General features: G+C 25.1%; 3 protein-coding genes across 3 annotated transcripts in view; 1 reads left to right on the forward strand and 2 right to left on the reverse strand.

Annotated features, from left to right (window-relative positions):
- The window catches only part of LOC102673002 (roundabout homolog 2-like), a 47,962-nt gene extending 43,900 nt beyond the window's left edge, over positions 1 to 4,062 (forward strand). The window contains exons 8-11 of the mRNA XM_006624786.2: positions 592 to 822; positions 983 to 1,321; positions 1,435 to 3,469; positions 3,558 to 4,062. Of these exons, the coding sequence (XP_006624849.1) occupies positions 592 to 822; positions 983 to 1,321; positions 1,435 to 3,469; positions 3,558 to 3,736 (2,784 nt within the window). The 3' untranslated portion in view covers positions 3,737 to 4,062. The remainder of the gene's footprint in view (positions 1 to 591; positions 823 to 982; positions 1,322 to 1,434; positions 3,470 to 3,557) is intronic.
- On the reverse strand, positions 3,593 to 9,434 carry LOC102672681. Its single transcript, XM_006624784.2, has 6 exons — positions 9,180 to 9,434; positions 8,633 to 8,776; positions 8,447 to 8,556; positions 8,241 to 8,367; positions 8,075 to 8,153; positions 3,593 to 3,632 (listed from the first exon to the last, which is right to left on the reverse strand). Exons 1-6 carry the CDS (start codon positions 9,226 to 9,228, stop codon positions 3,608 to 3,610), a joined length of 534 nt encoding a protein of 177 aa, XP_006624847.1. The 5' UTR covers positions 9,229 to 9,434; the 3' UTR covers positions 3,593 to 3,607.
- A 598-nt stretch (positions 9,435 to 10,032) lies between these two features.
- LOC102672556 (kanadaptin) lies at positions 10,033 to 13,818 on the reverse strand. The gene is made up of 6 exons (XM_006624783.2): positions 12,998 to 13,818; positions 11,660 to 11,934; positions 11,410 to 11,552; positions 11,076 to 11,236; positions 10,629 to 10,994; positions 10,033 to 10,508 (listed from the first exon to the last, which is right to left on the reverse strand). Exons 1-6 carry the CDS (start codon positions 13,715 to 13,717, stop codon positions 10,131 to 10,133), a joined length of 2,043 nt encoding a protein of 680 aa, XP_006624846.1. The 5' UTR covers positions 13,718 to 13,818; the 3' UTR covers positions 10,033 to 10,130.
- Between the last annotated feature and the right edge of the window lie 4,088 nt (positions 13,819 to 17,906).

A 17,906-nucleotide genomic window follows, 5' to 3' on the forward strand; every position in this document is an offset into this window, starting at 1 on the left:
AATATATAATATTAATATAATATCATATTTAAAATAAAATCAAATTACTAAAATTGTAATTTAAAAAAATTAAATATAAAAGATAATATATATAAACAAACAATTGTTATTAGAAAATTACAAATAAGTTTATTTATATAATAATGTATAAAATGTAAAGACAATAATAGAAAAAATTAAACAATTAACTGATTAATCTATTTAACCATATTTTTTTTAACTGAGTATCAAAACATTATTATCTATTTTTATATTGTAAAATTTTCTTAAACAATAAAAAATCTTTAAAAATATAAATTACAAAATTAACATTGGATAAGCTTAGAGAAGAGAAATTTGATTGAAAGTTATTTCAATCACAAAAAATGATCTTTCCAAATAATAATTCATTGATTAAAAATATATATAAGTAAATATTATTATTTTTTTATTGAAATTAAATTTTTAAAATGATATTGCTTGTAGTTGTAACCATACTTATATATCTATAATAGCAATGATATAGATATACAATTACATATTAGATTTAAAAAAAACAATTCTGTCTTCTTATTTCAATTAATTACAATAACGTAATCTTATTTTTTATAGGTAACAAATCTCACACCTGATACGAGTTACGTATTCCTTGTTCGTGCTCGAAATAGTCAAAGTCTTTCTGTTCCTGGTCCATTCTCGGATGTTGCACGTACTACAAATCTTGATCAACACGCGATTCCTCAAACTGAATTGATTCGCGCAAGAGATCGTCTCAACAGTGAGATTCTTTACTTGAAGGATGTTCAGCCTTTAAGTAGCACTAGTGTGAAAATTGTTTGGGACGTAAGTAAATATATGATATTAAAATGATTGTTGAAATACTGAAACTATATATCTTGCTTGTCGAAAGTTTGTTAAAATATTCACATTCTCAAATCTTGCATCTTTTTCTCATATTGAGATTAATTTTTTTCGATGTTGTATTTGTTCTATAAACATTTAGATACTTGGAGCAGCTGATCTAGTTGAAGGATTGTATATAAGATACCGTGAAGTATCCGAGAAACCGGAATATCGAATGGTCACTGTGCTGAACGCCGGAGCAACTAGTTACGTGTTGACCAACCTAAACAAATACACACGTTACGAGTTTTTTCTAGTTCCTTTTTTCAAGACTATTGAAGGGAGGCCGAGCAATGTAAAACTAGCGACTACACTAGAAGATATACCTTCCGGGGCTCCTGAAAATGTTCATGTCGGAATGATAAATATTACATCAGCATTCGTTCGTTGGTCTCCTCCGCCGAAAAGCACACAAAACGGACAATTACTAGGATATAAGGTAAAATAATGAATGGAATCTTAGATTTTCTTTTTTATTTTCAATTATTTATTATATAGTATATTCTTTTATGCTTTTCTGTCAATCGAATTGAAATTATTTTTCTTCGCCAGATTCAAATCAAGAGCAATAGTAGTAACAAGATTCTGGGACAGATGTCTTTAAATGCATCGACGACGTCAGTAATTATAAACAGTTTGACGACAGGTGGTCTTTATACGGCACGTGTTGCCGGATATACTCGCGTGGGTCAAGGACCGTTTTCCAATCCAACTATTTTAAATATGGATCCAGGACAATTAACACAGTTGCCACCACGAACGGATCCGAGTCAAAGAAATGCTTCTGTTGTTAGTGAAACCTGGTTTTTGATTTTAATGATAACAGTCGTGTTAACCGTTATTGCCGCTTTATTGGGCGCCGTTTACGTTAGACGAAGACAAGCGATGAGTAAACAACTCGGTCATTTGAACGTTCCTGTTGGTACAGCTAATGACATTTGTCAATTGAATAAAGATACTCTGTGGCTGGAGCGTGGTTGGAGACCTACTAATACTCTCCAAGCATCCTCCACTGATAAGGATTGCGAAACGAAACTATTGAGTAATCAAAATCAAATTGGTCTCCCACCTGGAATCGTTGGAATGACTGGCTCAGAATATGCTGAAGTTAATTTAACAACATTTTACAATACTCGAAAACAATTGCAAGCGCCACCAGAACCATACGCAACGACTACACTTTGCATGCCTGCTCGTAGTCCAGATTCGGTAGAAACCACTGGTCGAAAATCGAATTCGAGTGATTCCTGTCTCAAGCCCGATTATTCCAGTTTAGATTCAAATTTAGATAGAAACAAATCAACCGTGTCTCCGAGCAGCGACAATGCAAGTAGCGTTTATAATGCAGATGATAATACAGAAGCACAAAGAAGAGCGGGTCATCAATATAGAATGCCGTTACCAAATGAGAATCAGCCTCCAAATTGGTGCGATATGCTACCACCACCACCAGAACATCCACCCTCGTTCGAAGGATCGCTCGGTTCCTCCAGAACACATTCGCATACGCATCATCAACACCAACATCAATATCAATACCATCATCACCATCATCCGCATCAAATTCAACATCAATATCAGCATCAGCATCATTATCAGCATCAACAGCAACAGCAACAACAACAACAATATCAACATCAAACTGCATTTAGTCCTCATCTAGGGAAGAGAAGTATTGAAAGGCAAAATGATTTAGATCTAATGGCGGGTGCAGGGCTAGCTTTGGGATTAGGTTTAAATACGAGCTCGAATTCAGGTTCTGGCTCTGGTTTAGGTTCTGGAAGTGCAGGCGGAGGTGGTGGTGGTGGTGGTGGCGGTGGTAGTGGTAGTGGCGGCGGTGGATCTGGTTCCGGTTCTGGATCGAGAAATTCACAAAGTCCGCCTAGTCCACCAACTAGAGTAATGAACAATTTAGGAGGCTCGGATACAATTTGGAATAGTTCGGGTCAACAATCGCAATCTTTCGAAAATTCACAAAACAACGTTCATCAGCAGAGTAGATATACAAGTTTGCCCCCACAAACGAATCCACCAGCACTGCCTATATTTTCACAGTCATTCGATTGTTACGAATCGTATAAAGGAAATCAAGAAAACGAATATGAAAGTGGTTCTCTTTTGTATGGTCAACGAAATGATTCGCCATTAGAAGATTACGATTCTACATATAGTCATGTAAATCGAGCGGATTCTCGATCGGAACGATCGATGGCAAATGAAGAAATCTATCGACGAAACGATGAAGATAACTATCCGACGGAAAATCATTATCAGCCCGAGAATGATGAATGGGATAGAAAATCTTGCGATTCAAACGCACACTCGGATATTTGTTGTTCCTGTTCAGAATCTAGTTGCCTCTATGGGAACACAATCGACTACAACGATCAATTCGCCTCGTCATCGGTGAATTGTCTTCATGGTAAAACAGGATCTCGAAATAGAAATGGCAGGAGCCCACGTAGAAGAAATACTAGAACTGCATCACCGACTTATAGTAGCGGTGATAGTAATTATTCCTGTATTCCCCCGAGGCAATCTGGAAGCGTTAGCTCGCAAGAAAGGTCGAGGCATAACCGTGGAAAAGGTTGGCGTTACATAAATTTATCATTATATTTTTGTTTCTCATCCTGATTCAATTATCGATATCTCTATTCTCTTTTATTCTCTTTCAGATAAAGTGCCTAGCTTCTCGAGAATCGGCGGCTATCCTCAGCACAATTCCTCAGCTTCGAATACAGTCAGCAGTTCTGGAAGTCAAAGATACAACAAATTGAATAACGTTTTTGTAGGTGGTGGAAATTCAAATGCTCCTATAGAGTGTAGTCGGCCGGCCGACTTTCGTGATGGCTAATTTTATGAAATGGAATCGATCCCTGGTAATATTTACCAATGTGAAATAATGTGAAACAATTGACTTCGATCGCAACGAATCGTAGCCGTCTCGCGCGACAATATCGCGAACAGTCTTAAAGTACCTTTTGCGGGCTAATTACGTCCTCAATATTTCCAAACATTAATAACTGTTAACCGTGATATTCCTTAACCCTTGTTCCCTTTCTTTCTATCTATGATACGCGAACTGCTTTCATTTTATCTTTTCCTCCCGGTGGATTTATTTAATCTCATTTGCATAAGTTATGGTAATTATTGAAAAGAATATAATAGCGATATCAATAACTTTGAAATATGTTGTTAAGATTAACATTTTGAATAAGTTTTCTTTATTCATATAATCATTGCTTGACCTTAGTTTCCAAGATATCAGAAAAATATTTTTTATACTGTGTACCATAAATAAATATGTACACAGTTCAAAGGAGTTAGCTCTAATGTATATTATAAAAATCATTCTGTTAAAAGATTAATTATTTCTATTTTTCAAAAAGTGTCAATTATTAACAAAAATTTTTTATTAAAATTCTGTAAATTTGCATAAGTTATTATATTTGGATTAAATTATAATATAATTTGGATAAAATTATATTGCAATTTAATTTTAATATGGATGCATTTATTTATCCATGTTTTTTTAGTTTAATTAGTACTAATTTATGAAAAAATGAAATAGAAGTTTCATCTTAGATTTAGATTATCTTTTACTTAATTAGTAAAAGTTATTGGTTGAATTAGATTAAATTATTACCCATATCAATACAAAAAATAAATATTAAAAATATATATATCATAATGCATTATAATAATTTTATTCATTTATGTTTTTAATTCAGCCATAAGTTCAAAAACTTATAATTAAAAATACATTTTGTGAAATATTCTACTTTTATATTTAAGATTTTAAGTAATTGAAACTATAGTTTTATATATCTAATCTAATTCAAATTTAATTCAAATAAAATATCTTTGAAACTAAAGCGGACAGTTATGTATATAAAAAAAAGTTCTTCGAAATATTCCTAGGCAATATATTTTAAGATTATTGGAATCAATGCTATTCTTATTCCCAATAATTATCAGTTCTTTTTTTAAGTTTAATATAAATGAATGTAAATTCTGCGTTTTGTGACTGCGCATATATGATACTTTTGCGATATTTTCGATAAATATCATAAGAAATAACGAACGATTTTTTTCAATTATTCAATTTTTCATTTGCTCAATATATATATATATCCACTGCCATAGAAAATATACATATTGGACGACCATAAGATTTGACACAAAAGCGGATAGGATGCAAAAACGTACGACGAAAAGGAAATGTTTATGAAATATGATCCGGCGTACACACGTGCGATGATTTTCATTAATCTAAGTGGCGTGACTTATTTTTCAGAGATTTTAGATTTTCGCCACTCAAACATTTCGCGCGATCGTATTATTTTTCGAATATAACGTTCCTAAGTGGTAAGAAAAACTCTATAACTTCGTCATGTGAATGCGAGGCAATCGCCACGTGATTTTTCTTAAATGATACGTATAGCTCTTAAGGGTACATGCGGCAAAAAATTATTGAAATCATGACTGATGCGCAAGAAGTATTATATCATATCGAGCAATTTTTGTATGTATGTATGTATGAATGTATGAATGTATGAATGTATGCACGTGCACTTATGCACGTGTGTATATATGCGTGTACAAGCTTATTCTTTTTTTTTTTTTTTTTTTTTCTATAAGCAATTGAAACAGTCAAGAGTAATCATCGACCAATGTCTTTTACAAATCTCAAAAAAAATAAAAAAATCCGTATTGATCTAGATCCAATTCATTTATTCATTCAATTCATCCAAATAAAATAAATATAAAATGTGGCATATAATCAAAATGATTGATTTATATATGATCATTCCAATTTTAATCATATTTAAATCAAAAATGCAGATACAAAAATTAAAACAATTTTGAATAATATAAAATTTCAAATTAAATCAAGTTATTAGTTCGATTACTTTTTCAAATCATCTTTCGATCTGTTCTTTATGTTGCGAAAAAATTCATCGAGGCAACGTAATGATAATTTTAATAATACTTAACATAAATTGAGATTGAGTAAAAGACACTTGTCGTAATAATCGCTCAAATTCATTAAAATTAGTTTATTCTTTTAAACAAAGAAAGATCGTAAGTCGGCGGTCGTTGAATATTTATTAACAAGTGTTAGATCAAAATAGAATAACGAATATTAACACTAAACGCACTGCCGAATGTCATAATTCCGAAAGACCACGTACACCAAATGTGGAAATACGATTTGATGTAATATAGATATATGTATAAATTACTCGCGCGAGTGAAAGTTCGCAAATGAAATTGGTAAATCCGTAGCACGTATAGATACAAGTATAATCCATCCAGAAAGGTGAGAAGCAAAAATAAAAAAAAAAACTTATAATTAACAAATTAAAAAAAAAGGAAAAACATTCGTTTTTGTAGAATGTTAACGATAAAATTCAACCGAGAGAGAAAGAGAGAGAAACGTAGCTACGTAGAACGTATATTTTAAGTATTCACCGTAATAATATCTGAACTATCTCTGATAGTCTGTTTAGATTGTACGCTGAGTTTGCCAAACTTCGTCGGACTTCAATGACTGGTAAATGGTCGTTCTATAGGCACATAGATTTTTTGGGAGAACAAACAAACACCTCCAAATCTGTATATAAATTCGCACTCGAAATTCCCCGCGATACGGGAAAATTCGATCGATAGTAGTTACTTACTTAGATACTGAAAATATTTCGCGTCCAAGATCGACAACTCGTGATACTTTCGTTACGCGATAGAATTGCGAGTGAATGATTCTTGGCGTTATTCTGAACCATCCTATCAATTTGCGAAGCAAAAAAAGTAATGATGTTATTTTTATAGTTTCTCATATTTGCACGATTGTTATGATGGTTCATACTGTTTGTATCATATTACGCGTAACCCTCCTTCGAGTTGAACAAAAATAAAAAAGATCGCGTACGGATCGGGATTTACATACGAATTTTTTTTTCCGCGTATAGTGTCCGTTTTTATTTTTAATTTTATCCTTATTACCAATAATACAACCTCGTTTTCAATTCCACGTATCATCGTTTTATTATTTTTTATCATCTTGTATCAGCGTATTGTCCATAACTTTAATTAATTTCTACGTAAATTACTCCTGTGCTTATACGCTTGTTCTTGCGCTCATCTGCATTTAACCATTCAAATTATCTAACAAGGAACGGAAAATTAAAACAGAGAACGGAATGCTTGAGAAACAGATCAGTGTTTTTCCGTTTATGAAATATAACCAAATTGAATGTAATTCTTGAACTGAATTATGTTCATAGAAATTTTACGAAATTTTCGTAAGTGATTTATCAATCACTGCCAATAGCTGAATAGTCTCTTACGAAAATTGGACGTTTTGTTCTATGGCAGATGAAAATTATCGACATTGTAGAATAACAAAATATTTTGTAGTCACATCGCACTAATCGTCATATCATTAACTTTTAGATCGAAAGATCTAATAAAACGTTCCGAACAAGGCGATTCGACAAGTTTTAATCTTACTTGCATTTTTTAGGTCTTACAATTAGGTCTAAATTTAAATACAAAGGCTGATAAGTGATTTAGCATAAATCTTCTTTACGTTTTGTAAATAAAGCGCATGAAAAAAACAGAAATCGTTCGTTCGTAAGCGTTTTCGTAGGCAATAACTTATTTATTATGAGACAAACGCGAGTGATTGTCCATTTTGATCATAATTGAAAAGAAAAATAATGCTAATAAAATTGATGCAGACTAGTAACATACGCATACAGGCGAACACGCGCGCACAAATGTAGATAATTTAAAAGTAATAATTATTATTGTCAAGTACTACATATACATATAAAGCGATATACGAAAACGTTACATAATATACGAGTAACGATTATTAATAAAAACAAAGAAAAAGTGACGTTGAAAATTCGTGTATTTTATTAACTTTTTTGACAATGATTCCTGACAATTTAATGAAAGAAAAAAAATTATATACATATTTCCTGTTATCCTATTTCCTTTTATTTTAACTTAAGCTAAAGCAAAATAACAAAGAGGAAAATGGAAAATAATTTTAGAGTATCATAAAATTCATGTTTAATAAGTTTATAATTTTATTATAACAAAACATAATATTTTAATAATTACTTATAATTTTTTCATCAATAGAATATTAAATTCTATTAATTAAGTTACATACAATTACCCGCAACCTCCCTTTCCGCAACACGTGCGTTTAGGTGGTCGATATCCTCTAGAACCATCGCCCATTAATGGATTGTATTCTGTAATTAGCAAATGTAACAAAGATTGTATGAATTGATTGTTGATTTTATTTTTTATATCTTTCATTTAATTTTATCTATATTTACCTTCTCTTAATGACTTATGTTTCTTCTCTGTAAAAGGAGGTAAATCATTATTTTTCTTTCTTAGTCTAAAGTCTAAGATATTGTTGTCCAAAGTTAATTTTGATGTTTCTTTTATGTTTTCTTTTTGCTAAAATATAAAATAAATATTTTTTTTTTAATAATTAGGAAATATTTCATCATATTTAAAATCAATATTTATAATTTACTTCTTTTCCTTTTTCTTCTGTTAACATGGCACATTTCTGATAATATTCCTCTTGCATCCTTTGTCTTGAAGCTTCCAAACCTAATAATCTTGCTTGCAAGAGATCTGGATCTATACAATAAGATTAAATATTTTTATATATATTATACTTTTTATATATTTTAGATAATGATATATATTTATTTACTTTTACGATATTTTGCTGCATATTCCAATTCGTCCCTTCTTAGTTTCCAATTTAAATATTTCTCTCGAATATAAGGAGATGCAAGCCAAAATGAGATTCCAATTGCAATTAAATACCACCCAATAGATGCAATAGCACTCCATACTATGAAAATTTTTAAAATATAATTATATTAAATTATATTAAATATAATTAAATTATTTTAAAAGATTAAAAGATTCAAAGATTAAAATTTATATGAAAACATTAACTTGATTAGTTAATTTAATAATTATAATTAATAATTAACATTTTATGTAATTATATTTTTTTATTGCATATTAAAGAATAATAATAACAAGACTAAATATTTGATTAAAATCTTTTTCAACTAAATAAAAAATCTAAATTATCTAATAATAAAATCATTGTATAGAATAAATTAAATTCTTTTTCTTATTATTAATATTTATTAATAATAAGTGAAATTTAATAAAAAAGGAAAATCTTAGTCCATGTTTAGGTTATGTTTTTGTATATTTTTTTCATATATTTTATATATACGTACTCGTTCTAAAGTAAGATATTTCAAATTCATTTCCATTAGAATAATCCATTTTTTACTTCTGTTCCGTAATTTTGTACCTGTGATTTTAATAATAATATATACAGATTTTAAGCTATAGAGATTTTTGAATCAGTTTTAACAAACACTACACTGAAGTGTTTAATAAGTTTGTTTATAATATGAAAATGTTCTTGTTATTATCCAATTATGATTGTATTATATGTTCACTTGAATTTTATTTAATAAAATGTACAACTGTAATAAAAATTATAATTGTTTATAAATCAACAAGATTGATAATTAAATTATTAGTAATACAATTAAAAAAATTGTTATAAATATATAAAGAGCAAAAAGAATATTGATCACTTAATTTATATATTTTCTATTTCACCTCTTTTAATATTTTATCTATACATAAACCTCATTTGTAATCCAATCATTATTCTAAACGTCATCATGAATCATAAAATGTAATAATAAAACGTAAAAATCGATCGATATATCGAAATATACGTAACAATCGATTGATATATCGAATATCGAAACTTAACATTTATATTTAAATTTACATTAAAATGTACATTATTAGTTGAAATTTTACAATCATTATATCATTGTACATTGATAGAATCTTGTATTAACATAATAATATAATATAAATATCAATGATAATTTTATTTTACATTGATAAATTTTATATTAAAAAATTATATATTAACAATTTCTAATCTGATTTTTTTGTAATTTCAAACTTTCAATTAATAATATATATACAATAAATTATTATAAAATAAATATATCATATAATACTGTATATTTATAACATATCGTAAATTGATAATAAATATTATACGATATTTACAATATTAATTAATTAAAATCATAAATTTAAAAAATATTATAATGCAATATATTATCCAGTTAACATATTATTAATCAAATTGAATTTTAGTAACCATATTTTTCATTGAGACTTGTTTTTCCATCTCCTACTTGATCCAATGGAGGAATCCATGTCGAATAATTATCCGTATCTTGGTCACAATATATTTTTTGTTGCTTTTGTCGATGTTTCTTTGTTACCTGAGTTTTTTGTGTTTTATGCTTATGTTGTTCTTCACATTTCTCAGAAGATTCATTTTTAACAGTAACAATAGTACTATTAGACTGTTGTAATTCAACATTTTTGTTATATAATTCATTATGAGATGAATTAGAAGTTGATTCATCGTCACTATCAACTTCTTCTATACACTCTGTTTCCTCTGTTATGTTTTCTACATGTAATTTACTAAATGTACTTTCGTGTTGATTTGTTTGTTTTTCCTATATAATTATTTTATTTAAATTAATGTAAATAATATAAATAGAAGTGTATAAGTATGTGTGTATATATATATAATAAAAAATAGTACTAAATGAAATTAAAAATAAATATTTATTTACCTTTTTACGACGAATTAATGAATTGTGATGAAGTTTTTTTGTTTCAGAGGGTATTTTTTTCATAATAGTCATATCTGCATCTGTACTATAATTCATATTAGAATAAGAAAGAGTGGGTAAATTTGCTGGCTGTGTCAAATTTAATAATTTAATTAAATTTGATTCTTCTTTTTGAAGATTTTGTAATTCCAATTTCATTTTAGCAATATCATTTTTAGTTAAAGCAAACGAATTTAAACTTGACATAAAAGCATCTAATGCATCCTCTTCAGTTGTATCAACTTTTGTAGTATTTGCATTTTGCCAATTTTGAATTGAAGTTGATAAATGTGTTATTTTTTCTGTAACTTCTTTATGTTTTTCAAGCTACAATAACAATAATAAATAAAATTTTTGTTTTTATCTATTTTTAAATTATAAAATAGAAAATAATGCAATTTAACTCACTAATGAATCATATGTTTCTACTTTTTGCTCTAATTTTCCAGCTAATCGCATTCTCTGTTCACGTTTTTTTTCTATTGATCCAGTTCTATCTAAAAAATTATCTTCATCCGAATCATAATAATCTTCTGCTTCCCAATTTCTTGTTTTCCTTTTTCTTGCTTCTATAATTGAATTAATTATTAAAATGAAATAAGAAAAAATTATAAGTTTTTTATAAGTTATTTTTAATATATTTCAATAACAAATATAATGCACAAAGAAAAAATAATAAATTATTGATAAAAATATTAATTTATAATAAATTATTATAAAAATTATATAATATTGTTCTTACCATGATTTGCTTGCCTTAATAATCCATATCTGTCCAATATCTTACAGGCTTCGAGTGCACATTGTATAACTGCTTCTTTCTTCTTACCTTTAACAAGAGCTTCTGCTCTCATTGAATGGCCAACAATATCTTCAGTAGGAAGACTAAATATTTTCCATATTTAAGATATTTTTATAAATATAATTAAAAACATATAAATCATATATATTTTTATATATATAAAACATATATATAAAAATAAAACACTTACTCTACCCAACATAAAAATTGTCCAAATCCTTTTTCTTCTACTTGATAATGAAGATCATATCCTTCTCTTTCAAACCATCCCCTTAGAGTTTTCTTAGGATCTTCTAAAATTAAATCTTCATCAACAAATGAAGCATAAGGATTTTCTTGTAAATCTGTTTCTTCCTCTGCATCTTCTCCCATTCCCCAGTCAATGCCTTCACTTTCTTTGTTTTCAATGGATTCCTCAGCTTTTTCTTTTTCATGATATCTTTGCAATTGAGATGCTCTCATTTCCTAAAATATTTTTTGTTTCATTTTATATTTATTTACAAAACAAACAATTAAAAAAACATTAAAAAAATCTCTAGATTACTTTGGTTCAGGGCATTATTTTATTTCAAATTTTTTTTTTTTTTTTGGTTAATTTGATAATTATTGATAAATATAGATAAAATATAATGATTTTTAATATTGAAATTTATTTATTTAAAATTTATAATAAAGTTTTGCAATAATTTATTATACAAACTTTACTATACTTTATTATATTTAGATTTATCTTTTAGACATTAGAGATTTTTAGAATTCACAGAATGCAAGAATAAAATATAAGACAACTTGAATGAATAAAATTAATTAATTGAATGAATAATAATAAATTACAATGATTTAAAGTTGCAATGATAATAATATCAGTTTCATATTTTATATTCAAAATATATTTAAAAATATATATTTTAAATTCATTAAAGTAACAAAATCAAGTAAAGTGCCATACTTTCTATACTTTCTATAATTCTTCACTTTCTCTATAATTTGATTTTTGAGAACAATTAATTATTTAAATATAAAAAATCATATTCATTATTTTTCCAATTGCTATTTCTTTAGAATTTGACAAATTGGATAAATTATAATTACAAAAAAATTATATTTATAAATAAATATTTTCAAAAGAGTACTCACAGAAAACCATTCAATTCTTTCAAAAAATCCTAATATCATTTATTTCATTTAAAATCTATACTTTATTTTTACTTTAAACTTTACAATATCTAACATTACTAACATTTTAATAATTTATTTCCTATGCATGAAATACTATCATTATATAATGGCAACATGATATGCAAAAAAAATATATTTAAATATAAATATAAATTTTGGATTTAATCATATAATGTTAACTATACAATAAAATTAAATTAAACTTTAACAAAATATAATTTTTAAATAAATATATTTCAACATTAAAAACTATTATATTTCAAATTTATCAATAATTATTAGATTATATAAAAAAAATTTAAAAAAAATAACACAAATCAAAGTAGTCTTTAGATTAAATGATAAATACCTTTAATTCTGTCAAGCTATATTGAGATTCTTCTTCCACATCTTCTGGTGGAGCTTGTAAAATATATTTTCTTTGACTACAACCAAATCTAAGCATATGACCTCCACGTATTCTTACATAAATATTAGGTTTTATACGACTTCCATTCCAAAAAGTACCATGAGTACTTCCTAAGTCGTATACATAAAAACCTTTATCATTGTCTTTGTCTTCTTCTAATCTATATTGCAAAACTGCATGATATCTTGAAATAGTAGGATGTGCAAGTGATAAATGACACGAAGGTAAACGTCCAATAACATAAAAACTTTGTTCATTGAGTGAAATCGTTTCAACAATGACACCAGATTTTAGTACTTCCATTTTATAGTTTTCTTTTGGCTTTCCTCCCCATAGTGGTTCTATGTATGAACAATCTTGTAAATGTTCTTGAGATTTGTCACGATTTGAATGATCATTATTTTCACGTAAACACGTGTCTGTTGAAAGAGATGTGTTTGAAATTTTATGTACCGATCCAGAACGTTTCGGACCAATTAACACAGTTGGTTTCTTAAAAGTTACAATATTATCTTTTATATTTGAAATTGTATCTTTTTCCGATATATCAGAAGAGATAGACGTTTTATTAACAGATAGTAGATTGTTTATCTCATTTTGTACATTTTTTTCACCATTTAAACAATTCCTTGATTTAAACTCGTTTGATTCAGTTTCCATTTTTATTTTACATAGGAAACAAAAAGAAGCAAATATTAAAATTTTTAAAAAATTATCATTGAAAATATATAAGAATTTTCCTAACCAAATTTTAAATTTATAAGATTTAAACTACCTTTCAACTATGTATAATCATAGATTAAATAAATAGAAGATGTGCTTTAAAGAAAATAACATAATGCGATTATTATGCCATCTAACTTATTTAATTTTAACTTTATGGATATACGTAATGAATTTTTCTTCATGATCTCTTCATGATATTTAATACTTCTATAATATTATTTTTTTTTTTTAAATTTCAAAATTTCAATATGAATAAGAATTAGATGATAAATATTTAATATTTTTGCTTGAATATATAATATAATTTTAAAAATTATTATTTTTAAAATTAGAAATATGAATATTTATCGAATTTCGATAACTCGAGTTTCATCTCGAATAAAAAAAGAATTGAATTTTTAGAGATTTTGATATTCGAAATTTTATAAAAAAATAAAAAAAATTTAACAAACGAAGAATCGACATACAAAATCTTTATATATAATAATTTTCTGATTATAATAGTTTAAAAAAGAGAAATTTCAAAATTGAATGTAAATTATTTGTTGCATAAATATATAAATTTGTAACAATTATAAAATAATTATAAAATTGATATAAAAAAATTTTCATAGATGTGCACGTGGTCAAAAAGCAAAAAGTAAAAATATTGGCTTGTGTTATTTTGTTTTTTTGTTTAGAATAACTGATTTTTAATATCTTGTGACATATAACTATAATTTTTGAATTACAAAGATAACGATAATAAAAATTTGACTTATATAGATAAATTTCAACTTGTAGAGCCATCCTAAATTCCAGAAAGTTCAGAAATAACAATGTATATAAATATGTGATGAATAATCGAGTTAAAGATTTATTTATATTTTAGTAATTTAGGCAATAAAATGAAATAGAATGAATAAAATTCTAGATTTATAATGCGAATTATAGAGATTCAAAATTTCAGATTATATTATATTATCTGTACATTAAATATACTCATTAATTTTTTCTTTCAATAATTATCAATTAGTTTTTTTAGAATAGATTATTACTAATGTTATAAATTAATTATAAATATTCTATATATACTTTTCTTATTCTATATTGACTTTGGTAATAAAAATTATTTCTGAAATTTTGTTAATACTGTGTATTTTAAAAATGTAACAAGTAAGATATTAATTAACTTTAATATCAATATTATTTTGAATTAAAAAAAAAAAAAAGATTTAAAATAACATAATTATATAAATTAAAATAATTATATAAAATTTTAATTATGAAATAAATTTTATATATAATAAACTAATAATAAATAAAAAACAATAACAACATATTTTCTATAATATCCAAAAAAAATTTAGAGAAATGTATTTTGAGATTCTTACAAAATTCTGATTTCTCAACATAATTATATGATTAGAAATGTGAAGATATCTGATGATTTATAAATATATAAAATTTGTAATAATATCTTCATAGCAACCAAANTTATATATTTTTAATAATATAATAGTTGAATCAAATTTTACTAATACTGTTGATTTAGAAAAGAAAGTAAATAAATATATATCTAATACTGCATCATTCTGAATTAAAAAAAAAATTTTTTTAAATATATTTTTTTGAATTATGAAATAAATTTATGAACTAATAATGAATTTTATATAAGTTTTATATAAATAACAACATACTTTCTGCAATATTAAAGAATATTTTAATATTCTTAACTTCAAAATTCTAATTTCATAACATAATTGCAAAAATACAAAAACATTTACAAAAGCAAATATATTTTGTAATAGCATTTTCACAGCAATATTGTTAAATATAAGATATCAAAACTTCATATAGTGAATATGAAACACTTAAAGAAGGGAAAAAAAGATAAGAAAGTAAAAGAAACAGTAATGATTTTTTAGCAAAAATATATTACTATATTATTAGAAGTTAATTAATAATAAATAATTTGTATATAGGTTTTGATAATGTAGTGATTATTGTTGATCTAAACTAGTAAGAAAATTTAGAAGCAAAAAAGCAAATAAGATTCTGTTTAAGATTATTATATCATTTTGATTTTAAGAAAAATTATTTTTAAAATAATTTCATTTTTTAAATTATAAAGTAATAATTTTGTATAAATAAGAAATTTTGTATAATAAGAAACAATAACAATATTATTTCTTCAATTTCAAAGATAAAGAAATTTAAAAGGTAATATTTTATTATCATCTTAGAATGCAATATTTATGTTTTCAAGATTTCAAATTTACAATATGATAAAAATATTTACAAAGAAAAATATAAAATTTGTAATATCTTCACAGTAAATAAAAATAATATAATTAGATATAAAATATTATTATTTCATATATTAAATATAAAATACAAAAAGGTAAAACAAAAAGGTAAAAATATAAAAAAGATAGAAGTAAAATAAAAGATAGAAGTATAATAGAAATTACTGAATATAATAGAAAATATTGAATTAATTTGTATAATATATTATATATATAGTATGTATGTATAGTATAGTATATATATTAATAAATTTAGTATAGTATAGTATAGTAAATAGTATAGTAAATATTAGTAAATTATGTTTATTATCAGATTTTATGAAAATTATGAAAAATGTTTCTTTAAAGAGAAGCAAGATTTTTTGAACAATGAGTAATATAATTAAGATAATTAGTTTTGAACACTACAGAAACATTATAGAATAAATTCTTCTTTATATTAGTTTTAAACATTACAGAAATATATAAATAATATAAGATATAGAAATAGAATAAATTTTTCTCTGTATTAATCAATGGAAACATATACATAGGATATTAATGTATTCATAGAACATCTTTGCATGATCGATTTTCAAAACAAGTAGAAAAGTTGATATATAAAAATATCGATTGAAATTTAAAATTATAAATAATTGAAGTTTAGATGAAGTGAAATAGAAATAGAGTAAGAATTTTTACATATTTTTCAATGTTTTCCATTGGTTTTCATTGTTAGGTTGAAAATAAATGTTGATAACCTATGTAATATTATTTTTAATTACAACATTGAGCTCTGGCAGATGAAGGATGACTATTATGACTAGTAAATTACTCTTTAAGTAAATGTAAATAATAAATGTAAATAAATTCTTATTTTTCAATCTAATTGAATTAAAAATCATTTTTAAGTTTATTGACACTTTTTCTAGATCATTTCTTCTTTAGATATGTTTACAAAATTCAACACTATATTTACCAAATTCGTATTAAATAAATAACTTTTCGTAAAAATATAAAAATAATATATATATTATATATAATATATAAAGTATATAAAAATTAAATCATAATATAACACATAAAAACATATCTTCTTTTTAAAATTTAATGTTCATTTATAATTAAAATTTATATTTAAAATTACAAATAATTATGTAATAATTATAATTATGTCATGGGTATTATATTCAAAAACATTTTCCTATCTTTTTAAATTTCTGATATTTTTAATTTTCATATAGTTATCCTTCCCAAAAATCGTACATTTTTACGAAAATTCATATTCATTTCTTTTCATTTAATTATATATTTTTTTGCTTGACATGAGATAAAAGTCAATAAAACTTAGAAGCAAATACTTGAATTGTCGATATGAAGTTATGAAACTCAATCGCTTCATTAATGAAGAATTATATATTGTTTTTAAAATTGACAGACTCAAATTGCTATCATTAATGCAGACATATATATAATGTATATCATATATCTTCATATATAATGTTAAAATTGTTCAAATCAATTCATCTGACACAATTAAAATTTTAACATAATGTTATAAATTTCGAGAGTCTAAAAAAATTTAAAACATTTTTCTAAATCATAATATGCTTTACCCAAGGATAAAACTTCCACTCTATATTGTGCTTCATATTTTGAAAATCAATCCTCAAAAATTATTTTCATTTTTATTAATAAATTTTAATAAAAAAACGACGGATATTTAATATGGCATAGTTTTTATTATCATTAATTTAAATAGTATATTAATTTACAATTAAATCCAGAATTTAAAATATTTTTATGCAATATATACAATATTAAGATATATATATATATATATATATATATATATA

Source organism: Apis dorsata, unplaced genomic scaffold (genome assembly GCF_000469605.1).
Source record: "Apis dorsata unplaced genomic scaffold, Apis dorsata 1.3 scaffold_1121, whole genome shotgun sequence".
NCBI lineage: Eukaryota > Metazoa > Arthropoda > Insecta > Hymenoptera > Apidae > Apis > Apis dorsata.

Bases quoted from the DNA above. Each gene is read 5' to 3' on its own strand.
- LOC102672681 (XM_006624784.2), bottom strand. From the start codon at position 9,228: ATGGATTATTCTAATGGAAATGAATTTGAAATATCTTACTTTAGAACG. The intron at 8,368-8,446 runs GTAAATTATAAA...TTTATATTTTAG, and splicing joins CAGAAGAAAAAGGAAAAGAA to CAAAAAGAAAACATAAAAGA. The intron at 8,154-8,240 runs GTAAATATAGAT...TGCTAATTACAG, and splicing joins ACATAAGTCATTAAGAGAAG to AATACAATCCATTAATGGGC.
- LOC102672556 (XM_006624783.2), bottom strand. From the start codon at position 13,717: ATGGAAACTGAATCAAACGAGTTTAAATCAAGGAATTGTTTAAATGGT. The intron at 11,935-12,997 runs GTATTTATCATT...AAAATATTTTAG, and splicing joins ATAGCTTGACAGAATTAAAG to GAAATGAGAGCATCTCAATT. The intron at 10,995-11,075 runs GTGAGTTAAATT...TTGTTATTGTAG, and splicing joins TAGAAACATATGATTCATTA to CTTGAAAAACATAAAGAAGT.